We start from the raw sequence: 22,702 nt of genomic DNA on the forward strand, positions 1-22,702 counted from the left end.
GCTGGCCGACCCAGGCCACTGGTGCAGAGTCCAATCCCTCTTCACTTTTTAGTCAATAAACTCTCCTGTTCTTTTCTTCTCTTTTCTTTTTCACATCTGGAGGTTCAGTTATGGCTCTTTTGATTTGGAGTTCTAGTTCAGCTCTTGCAGATTCCTGAGCTCCACTGTGGTCTTGTAGTGTTTCTGTTTCCAAGGCGTCGTCAACTGAACACCCGGTTTCTCTTTTCCATACATGGAGACTCTTGCAGAGGTAAGACTTTACACTTTTCAGATAAAAACACAACAGTAACATTCATGTACTGATGCTGTAGAACTGCAAAATCTCAACTCAACCTCTAGAATGTATTCATTCATTTTATTAGTTCATTAAAACTATTCTACTTCTGGGACACCACAAGTCTACCCAGATCTCTGAAGTCCTGTTCAAGAATCCCTTAACTTGGTACAGATTCTAGATTAGATTTGATAGAACTTGATTCACACAGAAAATACCATTGCACATTGGAAAGTACTAATAGAAACAAGTAGAAAAGTAGTAAAAATAATAAGTAGCTTATTATGTTATAGTATAATATTACTAGCGTGTTGACTTGTGGGGAACCATGGGTCATATTCCTACCAATATCTGAGGACTGAAGTTAGTAAATGTGTCATTCCTGTTTTTAACTTCATTTCCCATCATGCAGTGCGGTACTGCACTTCCCATCAACTGTCATGGGCACAGCAACATGACTGTAAGGCTATTGTATTCTAAAATGACTAATATCTCCCAAAATATTGGTCCTATCAACTTGCCGAGATATTTAATGTGGAGATGAGACTATTCCTCAACTGTAGGTACAAAATTGGCCAGATTAAAACCTCTGAATTTCTCAGAACTGTGCAGATACACACACATAGACACTCTGAGACCTTCCACTATTATGATATAGATAGTATGCACAATATGTATAATATAATTTAATAATCACAAGATAAAAGTGATGATAAAGTGATAACACTAATAGTAGGCATAACGATATACAAGTAATATAAGGATGTAAGCAGTAGTAATAGTAATAATAATAGTAGTAATAGTAGTAGTAGTAAGCACCCTGACAGAGCTAAATTACCAACGGCAAGAAAACAAAACATTACACACTGGAATAAACAATGAACAACATTGCACCACAGGACTGACCAGATTCAGTTATGTGCTAAAACTCTGAGTCCTGATCTGGTCTCTAATCTGTAATATGAGCTTCAGAAACCTGATCCTGGTTTTTACACAAAGGTTGATCTGAGGATGATGGAAACCCAGGGGTTTTATGCAACAGGTGTGATAGGGCTTAATGTTCAGAAAACACTGTCAAGTTTGGTTAATACTGTCACAGATGGCTTCAGATGTTGATTCCACATCAGCGTCGGCCATCTTGGTTGTTTTCCCACAGACCTCGGGGCTGTGACTGTAACTCATCTATAAAAACCTCCTGGTGTCAGATGAGCATTTTGATTGCCTCAGAGTCCAAGTCCCAGCCTGAGGTCGAATACCTCCACCTCATAACCTGGCACTAACGCGATGATGTTCTTCTTCATGTTTCCAGGTGCCACTGTTTGAGTTCGATGACAGTGAGGATGAGGGCGGCGGCCTGTCAATGAAGACTCCAGGTAACTCAATCCAAACTGTTTGATATGTTTGGCGGCTGCAGAATCGTCAGTGCTGTAACCCATGTTTATTTTGTTTTTAGGCCTGTTCTCCAACGCCGGCCACACCCCTTCATCATCGCCGCCGAGTCTGGACCCAGACACGTTCATCTACATGAACTTCATGAAGAGCCATTGCTGCTATGACGCCATCCCCACCAGCTCCAAACTGGTCATCTTCGACACCACGCTACAGGTCAGATGCCTCACCGCTTCCACCTGATTAACCCTTTAAAACCATTTGTATCATATTTGCTACGCCAGTCTCTGAATCCTCTATTGTTTCAACAAGATCAATACTTTTGTTAAAAACCTGTTGTATGTGACCCGATATGTGTTTTCTGCCCCTAGTGGATTATCATCCCACTGTAGCCAGAGGAAGGGCTTTTTTTGACGGTTATCATTAAAGGTCCTGTATGGAGAATTTGTTTAAAGTGGATTGCAGTGACACCTTCAGCTGGAATCGGTGGTGTTTTTAAGGAACAAAAACTCCACTTCCCATGAGCACTAGCACCTACTGTCATAAGGGCATAACTCTGGACAAGGCATGCATTTATTCTGAAGTTAATGACTGAAGAGCAGATCTTCTTTACAACTCTGCATTTTGTTTTTCAATACAGCAACTTGCAGAGTGCAAAGTGATGTTTGAAATGAGACAAAGAGTAAACTTCATCAAGTCCGTTTGTAGTGTAGTTTAGTAACTGGTGTGAAAACGAAAGTGAAGCCTAACTTTGGACGTCTGACTCCAGCTTCTATGTCTGTTTTACTCCGGAGCTCCAGAGTGTTACTCACAGACCGATGCTCTAAGACGTGTCCCAATAATATGTATTTGCACTAGCTCTTCCACAAAGTATTCAAGCATTTTCAGAAATGACTTCAGTCATTCAACATCTTAATCATTCTGCATTAGCAGTTCAGTTCTAGCTGCTTCAGCCTTCTGCATTCGCAGTATTCTGCTTTTAGAATTGTCTTGTTCCCAAAGGGCAGTTTAGTATCCAGGCCCTGGCATGAACATTAAACTCCATACAGAACCATTTCAGTCTCACCTTACGTAACTGGTTCACTTTGCGTTGTTATGAAGAGGCTGAGACTTCTCTGGATCCACTTCAGATTTACTGAATTCCTTCCCCTGAGATGACACAGTGAACAATGCTGAGTTCTGGGACAGTCCTCTGCACATCCTCTTGTACAGTTGAATTCAGCTCTGAATTATTTTCACAGTATAACAGTTAAATGAATTCAACTAAAAATATCTTAACATAGTAACCATAAAGTCACCCTTTCTCTGCATCAACAGTTAAACAATGTTAAAGGAAGTTGACATGACAACCAAGTTCCCTTTCTGAATGAAAACACAAATACGTGTTTGTAGACTTAACATGGAGGAAATTATTGACATGAGAACCATGTCCCCTTATTACACAACAACGAAAATGAGCACGTACACCGCCGACAATGCGCTGCAGCACGCACACACACACACACACACGCACACACACATAACTTTTCCATACCTGAGATGACACAATGAACCATGCTGCGATTCCCGTGTTCTGTGACAGTCCTCTTCATTTCCTTTAAAAAGCAGAAAATGAAAGTATGTTACTAACAACAAAAAGAGGGCGCGCGGGAGCTAGCTTAAACACCACTGACAGTGAACGTTAGCTCTGACCGTGACCTACAACCCTACAAAACCAAAATAAACAATACACAGAAGTACTCTAACAATACTGGGTCACATAAAACAGAATAAATACAAAAATACAAAAACAACAAACTCTTCACATGTAAAATAATGTAAAGAAATGCCAGGTTTATTGGATCGCATGTTTGTCACTCTTACCGTTTGACGGAATCGGCTCTGGCCCCGCCCCCCAACTCTACGAACACACGCGAGAGGTGACGTAGGTGATGTCATAGTGCTGCGTTCAGGGACAATCGGCTCACAGCCCATTCCCTATCTCCATGTACCTCACTTATTTGGTGGAATTTAATCAGTTATGAAAAATGAATTGAAATTAATTATTTTTAATAGCCTGTTACACTTACAAAGCCCTTAGTTTGTGGCTGAAACAATGCTCCAAATAAAACATATTACAGACACTAAAGAGCTAGCCATGCGGCTTACACAGAAGTGTTTACTAAGTGTTAGACTGAGCTGCAGACGCTGGAGTCCAGTCCAATGTTCCAACACATCTGTGTAAAGAACAGAAGCATTCTGTACCTGTTAGAAGGAAGACGGACAACTCTGGGCCTGTTTTCATTCCTTTTAACTCCCTTAGTTCTATCCATCGGTTCAATGAAAAGGTTTACTGTTATTTTATCCTGTGCTCTATCACTCTAAAGGTTAGTTTCTTTTTCTTTCTGCCAGTCCAGCTCCAGTTCCAGTGTCCACCATCACAACTAAATGAATCCAAGAAATCCCTTTCTTTAGGAAAAAGGACAGATCTTACTCCTCACTACTAAACTGTGCCGGTCGATGTGCTGTTGTCATAGTGATGTAAGTCTGCTGTAAATCAGTTCAGTCCTGTCCGACCCGATCAGAGAAGCTGGAAATAGCATTTGGAAATAACCTATTTTGGTGCTTATAGTCTGATTTTAAATTGCAGACTGTGATCGGGCATATATATAAAAATGAGAGTTTTTCAAGATCACATAGAAAGTCTGTACAGGAGCTTTAGATCATTCACGCAGGAAAGTCTTTGGTCATTTTCAAAATGTTACAGTAAGAGGAACATTTATATTGCTATAATATATCTTTTCTATATATCTTTTTTTTAAAATAAATACTTCATGTACTGAAACAATGCATAGTTACTTGATAATTGATTATTTATAGTACAGTCAAATTGTGTTACAATGTATGTATCATATTTTATACAGATTTGATTAAAAAAACACCCAATGTATCAAATATATATCATAAACAAAATGATATAGCCAAATGTTTGGCTTGGATTTGTTAAACGGTTTGATAAACATCCCAATTTAAAAAAAAAACAACTGATTATTGTGTGTAGTTTGTGATGGGTCAGGTTTAGGTTTGACAGGGTTAAGACTCAATGAGCTGAATGTGTTGGATTCCACCACGGTCACTTTACATCTGTTCACTTTCTCCTGTTGAATCTTTAACCGCTTCAGTCTTTGTCAGCAGGAAACTTTAAACTGTCTGCCTGTTTGATAACCGAGGGTTGTAATTTCCAAAACCTGTGTGTCGTCGTCAGGTGAAGAAGGCGTTCTTTGCTCTGGTGGCCAACGGCGTCCGGGCGGCACCGCTCTGGGACAACAAACTCAAGTGTTTTGTAGGTGAGACGTACGGCATCTTATGACTTAGATGGATGATATTATTGTGTTTATGAAACTAGCAGCTACACTCAAACACTTTTGGAAATTAAAGACCTTAAAGAACCACAACTATTTTAGTAACAACTTCCAAATGACTTTTTCTGTCTTTCCCAAGTGATTTATCACCATTTATTATAATATAATTTTTCAGTGTAAATCATGTATTTTCCTATATTTACTTCACTGATTATGTAGATGTTCATTAAAGCTCAGAGTAAATTTGCAGGTTATTATATCAAAAAAGAGAAAAAATAAAAAAAGTGACTTTTTCAGTCAAATCTATCATTAACTGAACAAAAACAAAGTGTCTCCATCCACTGTATTTTTTTGTATTTGTATTGTGTAGAAAATCAAGGTCAAAGTTACCATATTTGGTTCCTTACCCATAAGTGGCAAAAAAAAAAAAAAAAGAAAAGAAAATCCAAAAAATTTATTTTTTGTGTATTTTGCATCAAAAAATATGGTTTGTTTACATTACATATAAAGTGTCATGACCTCTTTCTATTGTTTACATTACAAATGCGGTATGTAAAGGGTTAAAAGTGTGATAGTTATTGAGTATTTAATATTTTTGTTTATGGCTCAAGTTGATGAAATACAAAAAATGTAAAAGAGTTGAAAACAACCTACATGAAAAACATTTTAGCATTACTGCGGTACTGAGGTGTCATCCTCTGTTAACTGTCACATCATTGAAAGAAACATGAACATTCACATCTAAGAGGCTGAAATCAGACAATTTAGATCATTTTGTTCTAAAAAAAAAAAAAAAATCCATAAACAAGTATTAGACTGGTCTGTGATGAGCAGATAAATCACTGATGTAGCTCTGATGAAATAAATACATATGTTAAATACGTTAAATTCTTAATAAAACATTACATATTCCATCAGGTCTGTGGGCTGAGGAGGATCTGGTCTATGGGATCTGATCTGATCCGAGCTGAGCCATGCTAACAGTCAGTAGTTCGATACTCAGTGTTGTTTAACACAATTAAACAGGTCTAGAGTGGAACCAGTGTTCTCTGTTAATAGAATGTGACCTAGTTGTGGTTTCATGGTCCAGGTTCAGGTTTCAGATGATCCAGGACAACGTTTAGACCAAAGCAGGTCAGTGACAGCCTATCCTCAGATGTCCTCCAGGAACTGGATCAGATGCTACTGTTCATGCAAAGTTTATTCACAGTTTTAAGAAATTTAGATTTTTGAATTTTTTTACAAAATTTTTCTATATTAAATAGTTTTCCTTTCCTTGTAATGGTCCATATTTTGATGGTTTATAACATGTAAATGGTTACAGATATCAATATAGTTCCTATTGATCACTGATAGAAGTCATATATGGACTTTGGTTGAATTAGTTGAGTTCTCCTCCAGTGAAAGTACCACCCACTTCTATTGGCAGATTGATCTGCATCCAGACCACAGGACTGGAACACAGAGACAGAACCTGACAACCTCACACATTCAACTGGGGATTGATTCAGATAGAACATGACACTGACATACAGGGACACCTGAACTATTTTCTATTTGTTCTCTGTGATCCATAGTTCTGTCATTCAGAACGTTTCACCAACAGTTTTTCTTCAGGTTCCTCTGAGTTAAATCTACTTGTTTCAGTTTATTTGTTGTCGATCAAGGACTGAACCTTTATCAGCCTTTGTCATTGAATCCAACGTTTTAACACTCATCAGTATCATTTCGCTTTTTTGACTCTGATGATGCTTCTATCAATAGCGCAAAGCCCTGCCCACAGTGCCATCTGATTGGTCGACACATACAAAAGAATAAAGTTTTGTTTATCATTATATATAAAACAGTCTCCACCTGGATTAAACTCGGTAAATAGTATTTTGTCACCAGTTTCTACAATAAAACTTTTGTTACTATAGTCATGTTATACCTTAGATTCTCTGCAGTTGTGCAACTGTTTGTGCAAAATTGTTCCCGTTCTTGCAGTTCCAACAATTGTGCGTACGTACGATAACATGTCATGTTAGCTTGGCACTGACAGACAAGAATTAGTTTGGGTCTTCACAGTTGATTTTTTTATTTCTAAGGGGAGTTATGAAGCATCACAGATTAAAAAGTATCTGTCACAAAAAAAGTCCCAAAAATCATTGACCTCGATGGAAAATGTTTGATGGGGTTAAAGCAAGTTGGAGATTATTCAGAAAATCCAGTTGGATGTTTATTAAAACTATAATGAGCAGAGACATAAGAGTGAAGCTTTGACCTTTGACCACTAAAATCTATGAAGTGATTCCTTTAGTTCAAGATATTCTGTAAAATCGTTCCTAAACTCTGAGGTAAAGTGTTTGGGTTTTCAGTCTAAAGGTCCAAGTTTGACCTTTGTCCCATATTTGACCTTTGACCCTTTGTCTGTCATTGTCAGGTATGTTGACCATCACCGACTTCATCAACATCCTCCATCGTTACTACAAGTCTCCTCTGGTGAGTTGACCTCTGACCCCTGTCATGAATTATTTGTTGAACCCTGTAGGCTGAATCTCCCTGAGACGTTCAGGGCCCCTACAGAAAAACCATATTCAGGTGAAGTTGAATGATACTCAGGAAATTGACAGAAGTTAGACCACGGTTGTTTGGAGAACTCAGAGACTTTTATGTTGTTTAAGTCAATATTTATTTAATACTTAAATGAATTAAACTGCTTTCGTTTCTTATTGTCTGTAACTGTTACATTTTAATTCATTAAATCCCAAAATACAAAAACAGGAGGATTTTTGTTTAAATCCCTTCTTTAGTTTTCCAGTGTTTTAAGAGTCAGTGTGAGATTCAGATACTGGGTTACTGCAGCTTTTTAAGAAATTAAAAAAAAAAAAAAAGACTAAGCTCATATTTGTAAGTAATTAGACAAAATTATAAATAAATAAATAAATTTTAAAAAAATACAAAATTAAATTAGCTGATTATAAAAAATGAACACAAAAGAACAAAATAAAAAGAATGAACAAAATAATTTTTTTTAAAAATCCAAAACTGAATAGAATTATCAAAAAATTGGATACAATAATGAATAGAATGAACAAACTATATACACGCACATAATCACAAAAATGTTCAAAATAATAAATACATCTAAGAAAATAAAAACTCAATCTACAAGATACTTAAGAAAATTTACAAAAGGAGCAAAAAAAAAAAAAAAAAAAAAAAAAAAAAAAAAAAAAAAAAATATATATATATATATATATATATATATATATATATATATATATATATATAAATCAAGAAAGTGAACATAGAAAAACATACAAAATAATCATAAAAATGTATTAAAAAATCTGCAACATAATCATAACAAGTGATGAAAAATGTCTACAAAATAATCATAAAAACTGTCAAACATAAGCAAAATAATAAATAAAATGAACAAAACAAACAAAATCTCAAAAAATAAGAAAATAAGCAAAACAAAATAACCATAATGACCAAAACAATCTTAATTTTGGCTCATATTGTTGTTAATAGTCTTACAGTTCAGTCCTTGAACCTGTAAAAGCCCTGTGTTCTAGTAAATAAATAAATAAAGAACCGTCATCTTCAGGATGTTTACTTTTCTTCCAGTATTGAACTCAAATTCCTCCACTGTTTTATTGGTTAAGTTTGTGAATGTGTCGTTGTCCAGGTTCAGATCTATGAGTTGGAGGAACATAAGATCGAGACGTGGAGAGGTTCGTACAAACTTCAGTCACATGATGCTGTTTGGTAGTTTTTGTCTTTAACCCTTTATGACCCCGCCCACAGACATCCTTTAACTACCACAAGGGCACATAATCTGCACACTGATGGAGTAATGTCAACATTTTTTTTTTTTTTTAACTTTAAAATTTTTGGTGCTATTTCATCAACTTGAGCCATAAACAAAAATACCAAATATTCAATTGTCATATTTTTTTTTAACCCTTTAAATGCCATGTTTGTAATGTAAACAAACCATATTTTTTATATACAAAAAACTATTTTTTCCCAATATACTGCATAAAAATTGGATTAGGTTTTTTTTTTTTTCTTCCTGGCATATGTCAATGATTAACAGTAACATTGGTTCATATACATTATTATTTTTTGTTCTTGGTCAAATGTTAAATGCTAAAATGTGTCAGAGTGCATTTTATACTCACTTTGTAGAAGGGTGTTAGTGTAGGAATTTAACATATTTACAATGTGATGATTTAAGTGGATGGATCAGAATTTTAAAAAATCATGTAAAAATGTATAACTTTAGAATTCTGACCAGAAACAAATTGTGAAAAATAATATGACCTTTAATAAAGTGCAAAGTGTGTATAATATACTCACCCTGATACCTGAAGGTTAATCTGCTGGTTTCTTCTCCGTCTGCAGAGATTTACCTCCATTCCTTCAACCGACTGATCAGCATCACCCCCGAGTCCAGGTGAGACACGTTACAGTTCAACTGTTTCTGTCCTCATCGTCTTCTGTCCTCATCGTCTTCTCTCTTCGTCCTCATCATCTTCTGTCCTCGTCCTCATCGTCTTCTGTCCTCATCGTCTTCTGTCTTCATCCTCAGTCTGTTCGATGCCATCTACTCGCTGCTGAAGAATAAGATCCACCGTCTTCCTGTCATCGACCCTGAGTCTGGAAACGTCCTCCACATTCTGACCCACAAACGCATCCTCAAGTTCCTCCACATCTTTGTGAGTCCAACACGTCCATTAAGTTCATCAGTGCTGTTTTCATTATATGACTTTTATTAGTTACAGTCAAGATGATGCCTGAAATGTCTACTGTCATTGATTTAGAAAAGTAGAAAATAAATGACATGAACAATAAATAAATGAACAAAAGGGAAAAAAGAACAAATACAAACCAACTAGACAATAAAAATTAACCAAATCAAACATAATAAAAAAAAAATGCTGAAAAAAATCCAAAACGGTCAGGAAAATGAAAAAAAAAAAAAAAGAATATTAATATACAAAATAATCAATAAAATAAACAAAAAGGAAGAAATGATCAGCAAAATAAACTAGGAAGAGACAAATATGAACAAAATAATCAAATAAATTAATAAAATACAAAAACAAAATGGATAAAATGATCAAGGCATCGAGAAAAAACTAAGAAAATAATCAAAAAATGCTGAAAATATACAAAATAAAGCAAAATGGAAAAATTTTCAAAATAATATATACAATTCCTGTCTCCTTCACTGTCTCCTTTCCTGTCTCCTATCTCCTTCCCTGTTTCCTTTCCTGTCTCCTTTCCGGTGTCCTTTCTCCTTCCCTGTCTTCTTCGCTGTCTCCTTCCCTGTCTCCTTTCCTGTCTCCTTTCCTGTCTCCTTCTCTGTCTCCTGTCTCCTTTCCTGTCTCCTTCTCTGTCTCCTGTCTCCTTTCCTGTCTCCTTCTCTGTCTCCTGTCTCCTTTCCTGTCTCCTGTCTCCTTTCCTGTCTCCTGTCTCCTTTCCTGTCTCCTTCTCTGTCTCCTGTCTCCTTTCCTGTCTCCTGTCTCCTTTCCTAGGGCTCTACGATTCCTAAGCCCAGGTTCCTCCAGAGACGTGTTGGTGAGGTGGACATCGGGACGTTCCGACAGATCGCCACCGTCCAGGAGTCTGCCTCAGTCTACGACGCTCTCACCATCTTCGTAGAAAGACGAGTATCAGCTCTGCCCGTCATCAATGAACAGGGTATTGATTAGTATTGATCCCATTAGACAGTGGGACAGACAGTTTATCTCATTGATCCAGGTATTAGTCGGTGACTTGTTACTGTGTTTTTAATGGATCTTAACTGTGTTTAGGTGTAATTTGGAGTATTTTATGTCTTTCCAGGCAAAGTGGTGGCGCTTTACTCCAGGTTTGACGTCATTGTAAGTGAATTTTACACATATTTTACGGCTGCAGCTGAAAATAAACTACAGTAAATGAATTTATGTCCTTTTATATAGATGAGAATCTGGAGCAAATGTCTAATTAATTAGTTTTTTGTTCAATAATAATTAATGAAGAAGAAAACATATCAGAAAAACTAACTAAAGTAATCAATAATATAATGACTAATCGCACTCATTTACTGAACATAACTACTTAAAGAAATCACACATAATGAAAAATAAACAAATAACAGATACCATCATTATTAACCCTCTGGTATCCCACCCACCGCCAAAAGCGTATAATACATACCATGTCGTAGTAATGTCAAAAGAGTTTTCATAGTTTGTTTTTAACTTTTTTTTTTTTTAACACTTTTTTGTATTTCATCAACTTGAGCCATAAACAAAAATGCCAAATACTCCATAACTGTCATATTTTAAACCCTTTAAATGCCATGTTTTTAATTTTTTGATGCAAAAAAAACACACAAAATTTTTTTTTTTTTTTCAATATACTGCATAAACATTGGATTAGTTATGTTTTTATTTTTTCATATATCATGATTAACACCAACATTGGTTAATATACATTATTATTTTTTGTGCTAGGTCAAATGTTAAATGCTAAAATGTGTCAATGGGCTTTTTTTACTCACTTGGTAGAAGGGTGTTAGTGTAAGAATTTCATATAGTGTACAATGTGTGGATTTTTGTCGATGGGTCAGAATAAAAAATAAAAAAAAAAACATGTAAAAATGAGCAACTTTTAAATTCTGACCTAAAACAAACTGTGATAAATAATCTGACCTTTAATAACATGAAGTACAAAGTGTGCATAATACGCTCACCTGGATACCAGATGGTTAAACAGGCTGGAATTCAGTTCTAATCAGTTGTTTTTCTTTTTTTTTTTCGTAGAATTTGGCTGCACAGAAGAACTACAACAATCTGAACATGACGATGCGTGAAGCCCTGTCGTCCAGAGCCTGTTGGATGGAGGGCGTCCTCAAGTGTTACCCCCACGAAACCTTGGAGACCGTCATTGACCGTATCGCCAAGGCCGAGGTAACACCCACCCTCTGTTATTTAATCTCATGAATGATCCTTTATCGTGTGAAATCCTCAGAACTGCCGGTTGTCTCTGCTTCAGGTTCATCGTCTGGTGTTGGTGGACTCTGAGGACGTGGTCCGAGGGATCGTCTCTTTATCCGACATCCTCCAAGCCCTCGTCCTCTCTCCGGCAGGTATTGATGCACTTTACTCCTAACTCCGCCCCCTTTCACCTCCTCCCTCCCGGTTGGTTTTTATGCCCCTGGTTTCATCTTTTCATCCACTCATCCTTCGTTGAATCTGCCAAAGCTTCTGCGACTATGATTTGTCGACCTTCTTCTTCTTCTGTGAATGCTTCCTCTGACTCTTTATCCTCCTGGAAACACTGATGGTTTTTCTTCTGTTCGTCTGAAACCACCTGGTTGTGTCGTCTAAAGTTCAGCCACCATCTACATCCTTCCTTCTATGATGTTTAGATCGTTGTTGGTTGTTTCCTCATGGACCTCAGACCTTTTGCTGTGATCAACTAACCAACTAAGCCCTCCCTCTTCCTCCTCTTCCTCTTCTCCGACCTGGAACTTCTTAAACCTCCCTGTTACACTCTCTACACTCCAAACCAATCATCCAACGCTCCCCGAGCCTCCTCTGACTCCAAACCTCCTCAAACCTCGTCTGAACTTCTCTACATTCTTCGAGATCTGGCGCTGACGCTCTACGTCTTCTCCTAAACCTCACAAACTCACCCGATGTCCTCAGGCTGTGGTTTCTCTTCGACAACAACGATCCCAGTGGCGCCTGTTAACAGATCCGGTCCAGCCGTGAACCTCCAGGTAGGACGTCCACTTTGGACCACAGACCTCAGCGCTGCCTGCTGTGGTTCGTCTGTAGATTCAACACTGATTAAATGAGGCGGAACTGGTACCTGAGCGAGGCTTTCACTGTTTAATGAGTTAAAATCAGGTTTGATTTGGAAGAAACTCAACCTGTAAACTGTCCAATCACATCTAAGAAGGTTTGTTTTTGCTCCATTGTGGTACCACTCCATCCCATCTGTGGCAGGGGACACTTTTGGCATCCATGCCTGTTGCCAGGGGTTACCGCATCACAATACCATTAATATGAAATACCATTAATGTGAAATATACCCATGAGTTCATCTATAGGAGTGATCATGTCAAAACGTAGCCTCGAGTTTTGGGGTTGAAGTGGTTTGTATCGGTTTGTTAAGTCTGACGTCATGGTGTAAAACTCATCTCTGGGTCCAAACTGTGTCCTCATTTACTCTAACCTCATCATCACAGGACTAAACTATTTATATATTAGTAGGGCCCTTTGAGAGTAATTGCATAAAAGGGTCAAAACACGATATTCGAAATCTCTCTGATGATACATTTTAGGGATAATTTGACAGATTAGTGTTGCTAAATGATCCACATTTTTACTTTTAAATTAATTTTTGCTTTAGTTGGACCATAAGGGATTGTCCAAACCAAGGAGCTACTTTATATTGAAATAAATGTTGAAATGGCAATCAGTTAAAGATTGCTCTCTGATGGGACATTACTGTGTTTTGACCCAGAAGAAAGCAAACATCCATCACTGATTAGAAATGACTTTTATTCTCCTAAACTTAATTGAAACATAGACATCTATTTTATAAAAGGGAAGTGGACTCTGTGTGTCTCAGGCATCACACAAAACCTGTACAGAGCTGATTGCTGCAATCTGGCAAATTTATGTATTTTTGGTTAAGGAAGAGACTAGCGAAAACGTAAAGTTGATAGGACCAGTATTTTGGGAGATATTAGTAACTTTGGAAAACAGTAGACTTACAATCACGTTGCAATGCCCAGATTCATAGAATCATTATTGAAGTTAGTCACCTAGCAGCAGATAAACAATAGGGTCAGCATAAAAACTACCACATCTAGAACCGGTGGTTCCACACAAGTCAACGCACTAGTATTAAATATCTGTGGAAAGCTGAGACTCTTATCTGTCCATTTATGAAGGTTTAAGTGTGATTTGTCCTATTTCAGGTGCAAGAACTCATTGCAAACTAAAGTTGACCTTTTCAGGAGTTGCATTTCTAAAACAAATACATTGCATTTACTTTATTGACAAATTTCAGATATATTTGTCAAGGTTTTGTACCTGCTTTTCTACCAAGTTTCATGTCATATTCTTAAGTGTTCACCTGTTTGTACCTGTTCACAGTTATGCATACACAGGGGTTTCACTGGTTTTCAGTGATTTTAAGTGTTGTGTCGACATAAATTAATACTTTATTCACCTTATCCTGAACTGGACAGAACAAATAAATAACTGACAAATAAATATGAAGCATAAAGATGTGAAACATGTCATGAAAGTCTTATTCTATAACGGGGAACCCATTAACATCCAGTTTGGTAGATGCAGTGGAGGTCATGTTAGCTAACTTATGCGCTAACATTAACTAACACCAAATTTAGTTTTACTCATCAGCTTCATCCTCTTCATCATCACATGTAAAGTACTAGAATGAACTGGACGTGTTTCATGGACTCAGCAAATTGAAAAAGAAAATGATGTCATGACTTAACAAGCAGATTTTGGAATGTACATGATAATACAGACTGTATATAAAGATGGACACCACAGCCCAAGTCCAGACGTCAGAGGAACCGCCATGTTTCCACATGTGAAGAAACTGATCCCAGCTGATTTAGATTATACCATCATCTGCATATACAGTATGTTAATCAGTTTCAACATGAGAAACTAATGCATTGCCACACCATTGACTTCCATTCATTCATATTTGTCCCTGAAGGAACCAGTAGAAATCTGATAGATTCTGGACCATGATTGGTCATTACAGCTGTCAATCACCCACTTTTATGAAATCAACTCAACTGATCAGAGATGATAATTTGGACACAAATCCACATGAAGAAATCCACCACAAAACCACCAAAATCAGCTATGGGACAAATGTGTAGAATGTGAACTTTTCAGTTTGTCCACCAGGGGGAGATAGAGATCTGTTACCCTCATAGTGTCCATCTTCATTTACAGTCTGGATTACGCAGAAGGAACCTGTCTTATATCAGAGCTCCTGTTGCCCAACATGTCCTCAGTATAAGTTCATATCTGTTCATATCTACTGTTGACTTTTCTGGGCTGATAAGTTCATATTTTATTATTTCTTTCTAGATGAACTGAACTGATTGAACAGATGCAAACACTGAAAATTCTCTTTGAAATATGAATGTAGGGTAAGTAACTCAAAACCAAGGTCATTTAGATCATTGATCTAAAGGATCGTCAATAGTTGATGTATTGGATTGGAAAACATTTAGTGCAGGAGTTCCTAAAGTGGGGTACATGTACCTCCAGGGGTACTTGGTAGAAGCTCAAGGGGTACTTGAAATTTTTTTGGAAATATACATTAAATAAATCATCATGTACCGAATACTAAATAAATAATGAGTATTAATGCTGAAAAATAAAACACAATAAATACATTCATATAATAGTTTTGTTGTCAATCATCTTATTTAAGCTTTGGTAACATTTAAAGAACGTTTCTATTTTGTATTATTCAAAATGAGTTTATTTGAGTAGATAAGTGTTTATTTTTGTTGATGAAAGGTTCATTTATTAATTATTAATGACCAATTAATGTATTTTTCTTATCAATGAAAGAGGGCACCTTTCACTTCATATTTTGTACACAAAATTTACTTAAAAACATTTGTTTATATTTCATAGTTAAATATATGTTGATTGTTTACAAAGTTTTGAAAATATAAAGAAACACCTTTAGCATAGGAACAAATTTTGCCTAATTTTTTCAGTCAAAAACGCTGAAGCCAGAGTTGGAGGTACTTGGCTAAAAAAGTATATTTCAGGCAGTACTCGAAGGTAAAAAGTTTGGGAACCACTGATTTAGGGGAATGCTGGAGGTTCATGCAAATTGTGGGAGATTATTTTTAAGATAAATTCTGGTGTAATGAACCTTCACCTCATAGCTCAAGTGTTCACGGACATAAAACCCAGAAAACTAACAGGAGAAGCTGAATGCTCTACTTCTAGTTCAATAATTGACCTCAAACGTGCTTGAAAACTTCATGAAAGCACAGCTGAAGAGTTTTTTATGCACGTAAAGATCTAAATACCCACTGAAATTCAAAAAGTCCTTCTTCATCTCCAGGAAGTTCCAGACATTTGTGACATGTTGGGCTTCAGACCTGATGAATAAAGTTTCCATTCTTGTCTTGTGTCAGCATGACGCTCTGCTGCTTTTACACCATACCAGATTTACCTCCAACAGCCTGAAGCGTGTCCATTTTCCCTCCAGTTCTGTTTTTTCTCTGATCATGGAGTCATTAATTCATCCCATATTTGTCTCCAGAGTTAAACTCAACCAGGCTGTTTGCACATCTACAGGTTTTTCTGATATGATGTAAACATATCATCATGGCTTTGTATAGAAGTTCTGGATGAGACCACACCTTCTGTATGATGACGTATAAGTGGAAAATCAAAAAAAAAGGAGGCAACACTTTGAGAAAAAACAGAATAAAGTCGTAAATTTACAAGAAAAATGGGAAGTCATATCTGGTAAAAATACAGTTGAAGTCCTGCTTGGTTTTCTCCTAAATCTACCACTTGATTTGAAGTTTTTTTTTTTGTAAATATTACCTGTATCTGCTGTTATAAAATGGACTTAAAGTGACCCTAATACACCGTCAGTATACTGTGTGGTTCGATGTTTGTACTTTTACTGTTTAAGATGTTAAATATTCATAAAGTGAACACTGTCTCCCAAGGCGTACAGTTCCGATTTCTTCTTAAACCACAAACTCCAGATGTGGTTGTTCCTTTTTGTCCACTGCTGCCGTTGGTTTGTTCAACAGACGTCTTAGTTCAATGCAAAACCGACAATGAAACTTTCTGCAGTCTAATAAATGTTCGCGTTCAGTCGTCGTCCAACTCTTCCCCCAGTACCTCCTCAAACCCAGCTCCTCTCAAACTAACACTCGGTCTTGAGTCTTTGGCGTCCCTTGACGACACCCTGGTTACCATGGTAGCATCAATTATTGACACTCAGGTACTGGATAGAAGTCAATGTGAGCTCTTCGGTGTCGGAAATTGATGACATGGACCAGGTGACGTCGCTATGAAGTAAAACCTTAGTGTCTTATTTTAACTTTATTATTTTAGCCCTTCCCCAGACACTTTTCCTAACCTGAACCACCTTGTTTTTATGGATCAGGTGATAAAGACTTGTTTTTTGAATCCATTAGTTTGTGTTTTGGTCGGCGCCATGTTGGATATTTAAAGTAAGCAGTGACCATATTTGGACAAAAGGGGTAGGACTGAGGTTTGACGGGCGAGCTAATGCTAAATGCTAGTATCTGACACAGTGAAATGGTAAACTTCATCAAGCATTTGAGAAACAAAATAATTTGATGTCAACACCCTAGTTACCATGGTAGCATCAATTATTGACACTCAGGTACTGGATAGAAGTCAATGTGAGCTCTTAGATGTCGGAAATTTATGACATGGACCAGGTGACGTCGCTATGAAGTAAAACCTTAGTGTCTTATTTTAACTTTATTATTTTAGCCCTTCCCCAGACACTTTTCCTAACCTGAACCACCTTGTTTTTATGGATCAGGTGATAAAGACTTGTTTTTTGAATCCATTAGTTTGTGTTTTGGTCGGCGCCATGTTGGATATTTAAAGTAAGCAGTGACCATATTTGGACAAAAGGGGTAGGACTGAGGTTTGACGGGCGAGCTAATGCTAAATGCTAGTATCTGACACAGTGAAATGGTAAACTTCATCAAGCATTTGAGAAACAAAATAATTTGATGTCAACACCCTAGTTACCATGGTAGCATCAATTATTGACACTCAGGTACTGGATAGAAGTCAATGTGAGCTCTTAGATGTCGGAAATTGATGACATGGACCAAGTGACGTCGATTTGAAGCAAAACCTTAGTGTCTTATTTTGACTTTATTATTTTAGCCCTTCCCCAGACACTTTTCCTAACCTGAACCACCTTGTTTTTATGGATCAGGTGATAGAAGCTTGTTTTTCGAGTCCATTAGTTTGTTTTGGTCATGACCATGTTGGATATTTGAAGCAAGAAATGACTGTAATTGGACAAAAGGGACAGGACTGAGGTTTGCTAAATTCTAGTAACTGACAGTGAAATGGTAAACTTCATCAAGTGTTTGACTGTGATTAATGTTAATATCTTCAGTGTAATTTTTGCATTTTACAGATTCATCTCACGGGCCAGATCAGACACTTTGGTGGGCCGGTTCTGACATTAATGAAACACGAGTTGAGTTTTTTTTCAACCTGCGGGTCCCAATTTTGTGGAATTCTTTGACCCGCCCCAAACTGCCCCCCACTACTGCAGCTGTTTTTACAACCTGACCTGCAACCAATTAATTAGCTACTGCTTGGCGCTCTCGTGACATCAATCCACAGGTTACGCAAGTTATGTAGTACTAACCACCAAATAATCTAAAAAATAATAGGCTATATATCACGAAATATTTTAACCTGCTATAAGGAATTTATACATGATACTGTACATATTTTTGTGTCTCTGCTCATTCAATGACCCGCCCCAACCCGACCCCCTATCTGACGCCCCTGGTCTCTGTGATCCATGGTTTTTTGTAGCAGCGTCTAGTGGCCATCAGCGGTACTACACTTGAACATACAAACGCACCGCTTTCATTTTAGACCCAACGTCTTCAACTGTTGGCCAAATATTAACACATGACCAGTTTGAACTGATGCAGAGTTAAATAACAACAGCACAAATGATCACCTTCTAGTTGGAGGTTTTATCGGCTGTTACTCCAAATATGTCCCTAATCGATCGTATTATTTCATGTTTTGCAGATATTTATGGGAGACCACGCTGTCAAGATGAAGACGAGCTGGAGATGAACCAAATAAAAAGCTAATCATGAGTAAATAAGAGGCTGGGGGAGCTCATTCATGACTGGAATTAAGTCAGTTCCAGACGGGAGACGATGACAAACCTGACTGAGACGATCCGTTAAACGTTGTCCTCGTTTAATGGATGAACAGAACTGAGAAGGCGACGCTGGAAATGGAACGAACTTTAACCTGATCAGGACTTCAGTCAAAGGTTTTAAAGCTGTGATCAATATTTACTGTAAATATCATGTTATGTTTAATGTTTGTACTTTATGAGGCCAGTTTCACAAAGATATTTATTCTAAACTCGTAATCAGCCTAAAAACATACAGATAACAAATCCCTGGAGAAGGACAAGGTTTGTTTCTATAAAAAGTACAGATTTTTAGAAGGATTTTTGGATTTTATTATTCATTCTAATCAACTGTAGGTTATTATATCAAAACAGGGAAAACTTTTTTAAGCAAATAGTTCAAGAATTTTCATTTTGTCTTATCTTAATGATACAGAGGTTATTTTCTTTTGTTTAAAGTACTACTGCTTAGTCTGAACAAAAGAAAATAACCTCTGTATCATCTTTTCAGCAAAGTTATCATTAACAGAATATAAAAACAAGTGTGTCCATTCACTGTCATTGATTCAACTCCATGGTTTTTACTGGAGAATCAGTGTTGATGAACCCAGAAGGACATTTTTTGTGCCTTTTTAACCATTGTCTTGTTTATTTTGTGCATTATTTTGTTCATCTTAATTTTATTTCTTATTTTCTTCATTTTTATTTTCATTCTTTTGATTATTTGGCTCATTTTATCAATAATTTAGTTTATTTTCTTGATTATGTTCATTTACTTGGTAATTTAGTTCAATTTATTCACTATTTTGCTCATTTTATTTTTGCAGCAACCTCCTAATTCTTTTTTTCATTACATTTAACCTTCCCTAAGTGATTTATCACCATTTATTATAATATTATGCTCTACATTTAGCGTTCTTCAGTCTAAATCCTGTATTTTCCTATTTTTATTCATTGTCATGTAGATGTTCATGAATAAATTCAAAGGTTTTTTATATCAAAATGGAGAAAATTTCACAGTCAAAAAAAAGTGTCTGTTTGGGTTTTTCATGGGTTAATAATGAAATTTACATCATAGACTGATACAGAAAGATATTAATTGATGCATTAATTGATCCAAACCCAAACATTAGACTGAAGTCACAGTCCAGGTTTATGTTTGTGAAACTGGCCTTTAATCTGTGAATAATTAACACTGAATCATAGAACGAAGAAAGTTTTAAATCAAATTTAATTCTGTTTTCAGGACTGGAGAAGCTTCAGAAACAGCACAGTTTGATTCAGTATCTGTTCAATGTTACTTTTATAATTCAGTCCAGTTACAGATTCTACAGAATATGAATATTATAGAATAAAAACTGGTTAAATGTTGTTGTTTTTTTAACACTTTTCAGGTTCCGTCTTTGTCAAAATATATGATGTTATTTCTTCTGTGAGTGTTTTCTCTCAGGAGATGTTTTGATGGTTTTTAGTCGTTAAAGAAAGTGACATAAAACCCTGTATCTGTTCATAGTTCTATGTATAATATTTTGGGGTTTTTTTTGTATTTGCAAGTTCAGGTCATTCGAAGATGGGTAGGAGACATGCAAAAGTTAAATGATAATAAGGTCAGAGTCAATAATTCTATGTGTGGACAATGTAGCATTCAGGGACTTAACACAAGATCCAGAACAGAGGAAGAGATTCAGTTTTTTTTATTAAATAACTCATAAATCAGCTTATATTAGCTGCTCAAGCAGGTTGTAAATTATTATGTAAAATACTACATTGAACATGTAACATTTAAAAGAACCAGCTCCTAATATTCACACAACGATAATGGATGGAAACGTAAATGAATGTGCATTATCTTTTATCTTTTGCAAAATGTCTGAACATTTAGTTAAAATATTCAATACTTTTGGATGGGAACCCTTTATTTTTAATAATAAAACTTCAAATTCTATTGATCAACCTGATTAAAAGAAAAAAAACCTGGAAACTGATGATACCCTATGATTAATATGATTATTATGATTATGATTATTATTGTTATTATTATTATTATATGAATAACATGATAATAATGTCTCTTTCTTTGTAATTTAATACCATGACAGGTGAGTATCTGTTTTCATTCAACATATTCAGGAACTGTTTTATTCGTTTACTCATGTTTTTCTTCTTTTTCTTCAGACGTCGACAGCAGATGAAGATCAAGGTCGTTTCCACTGAGCATGCTCAGTAGACTGATGCTCGTCCATAAAACACCTTTTGAATCTTTGTTAAATCTTCAGTTTTAGTTTTAGTTCTTTTTCTCAGTGTGTTGAACAAAATTATCAAGTAAATGAACATAATCAAGAAGAGAAACTAAATTATCGATAAAATGAACCAAATAATCAAGAGAATGAATATGAAATTAAGAAGATGAACAAAATAATGCACAAAATTAATTAGAGTTTGGAATAGTTATGGGTCTTTATGGGTTAAATTACTTAACAATTTTTCCCCTAGTTTTCTAGTGTGAGTTTGTTTGTTCTTCTTAACACGTTCTTGTCTCTTTCAGAAACTCTTAAGCTTCTCAGCAGCTTTTTTAAGGGTTAAGATGCTTTAGGAATAACTTTATTTTAAATTAAATACTACCTCTATAATTCTGAGAACCTTCTGATCTGTATGAACCTGTTGTCCATGTTCTATCATTTGTTTTTTCTGATGCCTTTTCCTTCTGATCCTCACTGACAGATTCTGAGTCATGGTGGATCAGTGTGTTTACCAGGGGTGGGTTTGTTAACTCTGCCAGTTTTCTACATCCTGGTCACATGACCTGCGTCCACATGACCACAGACATAAGAACAAGAGTAAACAGACATTATGTAAACAGCAGACGGGCGGGTTTAGATGCTACTGGTAATACCAACGTCTGAAGGAGGAAACGGGGTCAAGAAACTGAAAACTAATGGAATTATGAACACAAATGATCAAACAATACAGATTTATAAAAGGAATTATTATTCCAGTGGGAAAAAGTCGTGAAAAGTCAACATTTGTCGGTATTGTGCTTAAGACAGCAGTGTATTCTGTTTTGAGAAATGGAAATGTCAGTTTTGAAGAATGTCCCTCCAGGCGTTCTGACAGACTAAATCCATGAGTGATCCTTGACCACTATGAGGTAACAGCTACCTTGACCTTTGACCACCAAACTCCTTTAACTTCATCCCTTAAATACAAATTTGTGCCATATTTTAAGACATTCTATCAAAACACTGTTGAGATTTTTTTTTTTTTTAAGTAAAAATAAAAATTTTGTTGATAGACTGGTGGTAAAATTTGACACCAACATTTAAATCTCCATCAGTTCCAAATGTCACTTATTGATCCGTTTACTCGTGATCTGTCACTCATAGAGGGGTGGCATTAGGGGGCACCAGTGGCCCGTTAGTTCACCCTCATTCATGGATCCTATTAAGCACATTTTTTATCACATTTGATGAAGTTGTGAATTTCTGCAGTTCTGAGCAGCTTTAGTCCATGAAAACCTGGTACTTTTCCTTGTGTTTTGGCGTTCGCTGCTGTCGGACGTAAAAAGGCCACAGGCTTCATCTTGTTCAGAAATTCTTTAGACAAACATTTGGACGTCCAACCCGTTGTCCCGTCAGCCGATCAGCTGTTAAACCTGTAAATGTTCAGTTTCTTTGTAAACCTTCATTCAGGATGTGGAGTGTGAGCGCTGAATGTCCACTGGAGGAAA

At 36.3% G+C, this 22,702-nt stretch overlaps 1 protein-coding gene across 3 annotated transcripts; it reads left to right on the forward strand.

Annotated features, from left to right (window-relative positions):
• On the forward strand, positions 1 to 19,363 carry prkag3b (protein kinase, AMP-activated, gamma 3b non-catalytic subunit). 3 transcript variants are annotated; one of them, XM_030125624.1, is made up of 14 exons: positions 1 to 250; positions 1,584 to 1,647; positions 1,728 to 1,879; positions 4,908 to 4,989; positions 7,427 to 7,485; positions 8,681 to 8,726; positions 9,400 to 9,451; positions 9,587 to 9,713; positions 10,536 to 10,701; positions 10,846 to 10,883; positions 11,808 to 11,954; positions 12,040 to 12,133; positions 12,636 to 12,769; positions 18,861 to 19,363. In XM_030125624.1, exons 1-13 carry the CDS (start codon positions 233 to 235, stop codon positions 12,665 to 12,667), a joined length of 1,077 nt encoding a protein of 358 aa, XP_029981484.1. In that variant the 5' UTR covers positions 1 to 232; the 3' UTR covers positions 12,668 to 12,769; positions 18,861 to 19,363. The 3 variants fall into 3 exon arrangements, with proteins under 3 accessions (XP_029981484.1, XP_029981485.1, XP_029981482.1); XM_030125625.1 differs by having other exon boundaries at positions 12,040 to 12,769; XM_030125622.1 differs by lacking the exon at positions 12,636 to 12,769.
• The last annotated feature ends 3,339 nt before the right edge of the window (positions 19,364 to 22,702 follow it).

The sequence above is a fragment of the Sphaeramia orbicularis genome, chromosome 21, assembly GCF_902148855.1.
Source record: "Sphaeramia orbicularis chromosome 21, fSphaOr1.1, whole genome shotgun sequence".
Classification (NCBI taxonomy): domain Eukaryota; kingdom Metazoa; phylum Chordata; class Actinopteri; order Kurtiformes; family Apogonidae; genus Sphaeramia; species Sphaeramia orbicularis.

Coding starts and splice junctions, on each gene's coding strand:
- prkag3b (XM_030125622.1), top strand. Junction 1,880..4,907: donor TCTTCGACACCACGCTACAG/GTCAGATGCCTC, acceptor TGTCGTCGTCAG/GTGAAGAAGGCGTTCTTTGC. Junction 8,727..9,399: donor TAAGATCGAGACGTGGAGAG/GTTCGTACAAAC, acceptor CTCCGTCTGCAG/AGATTTACCTCCATTCCTTC.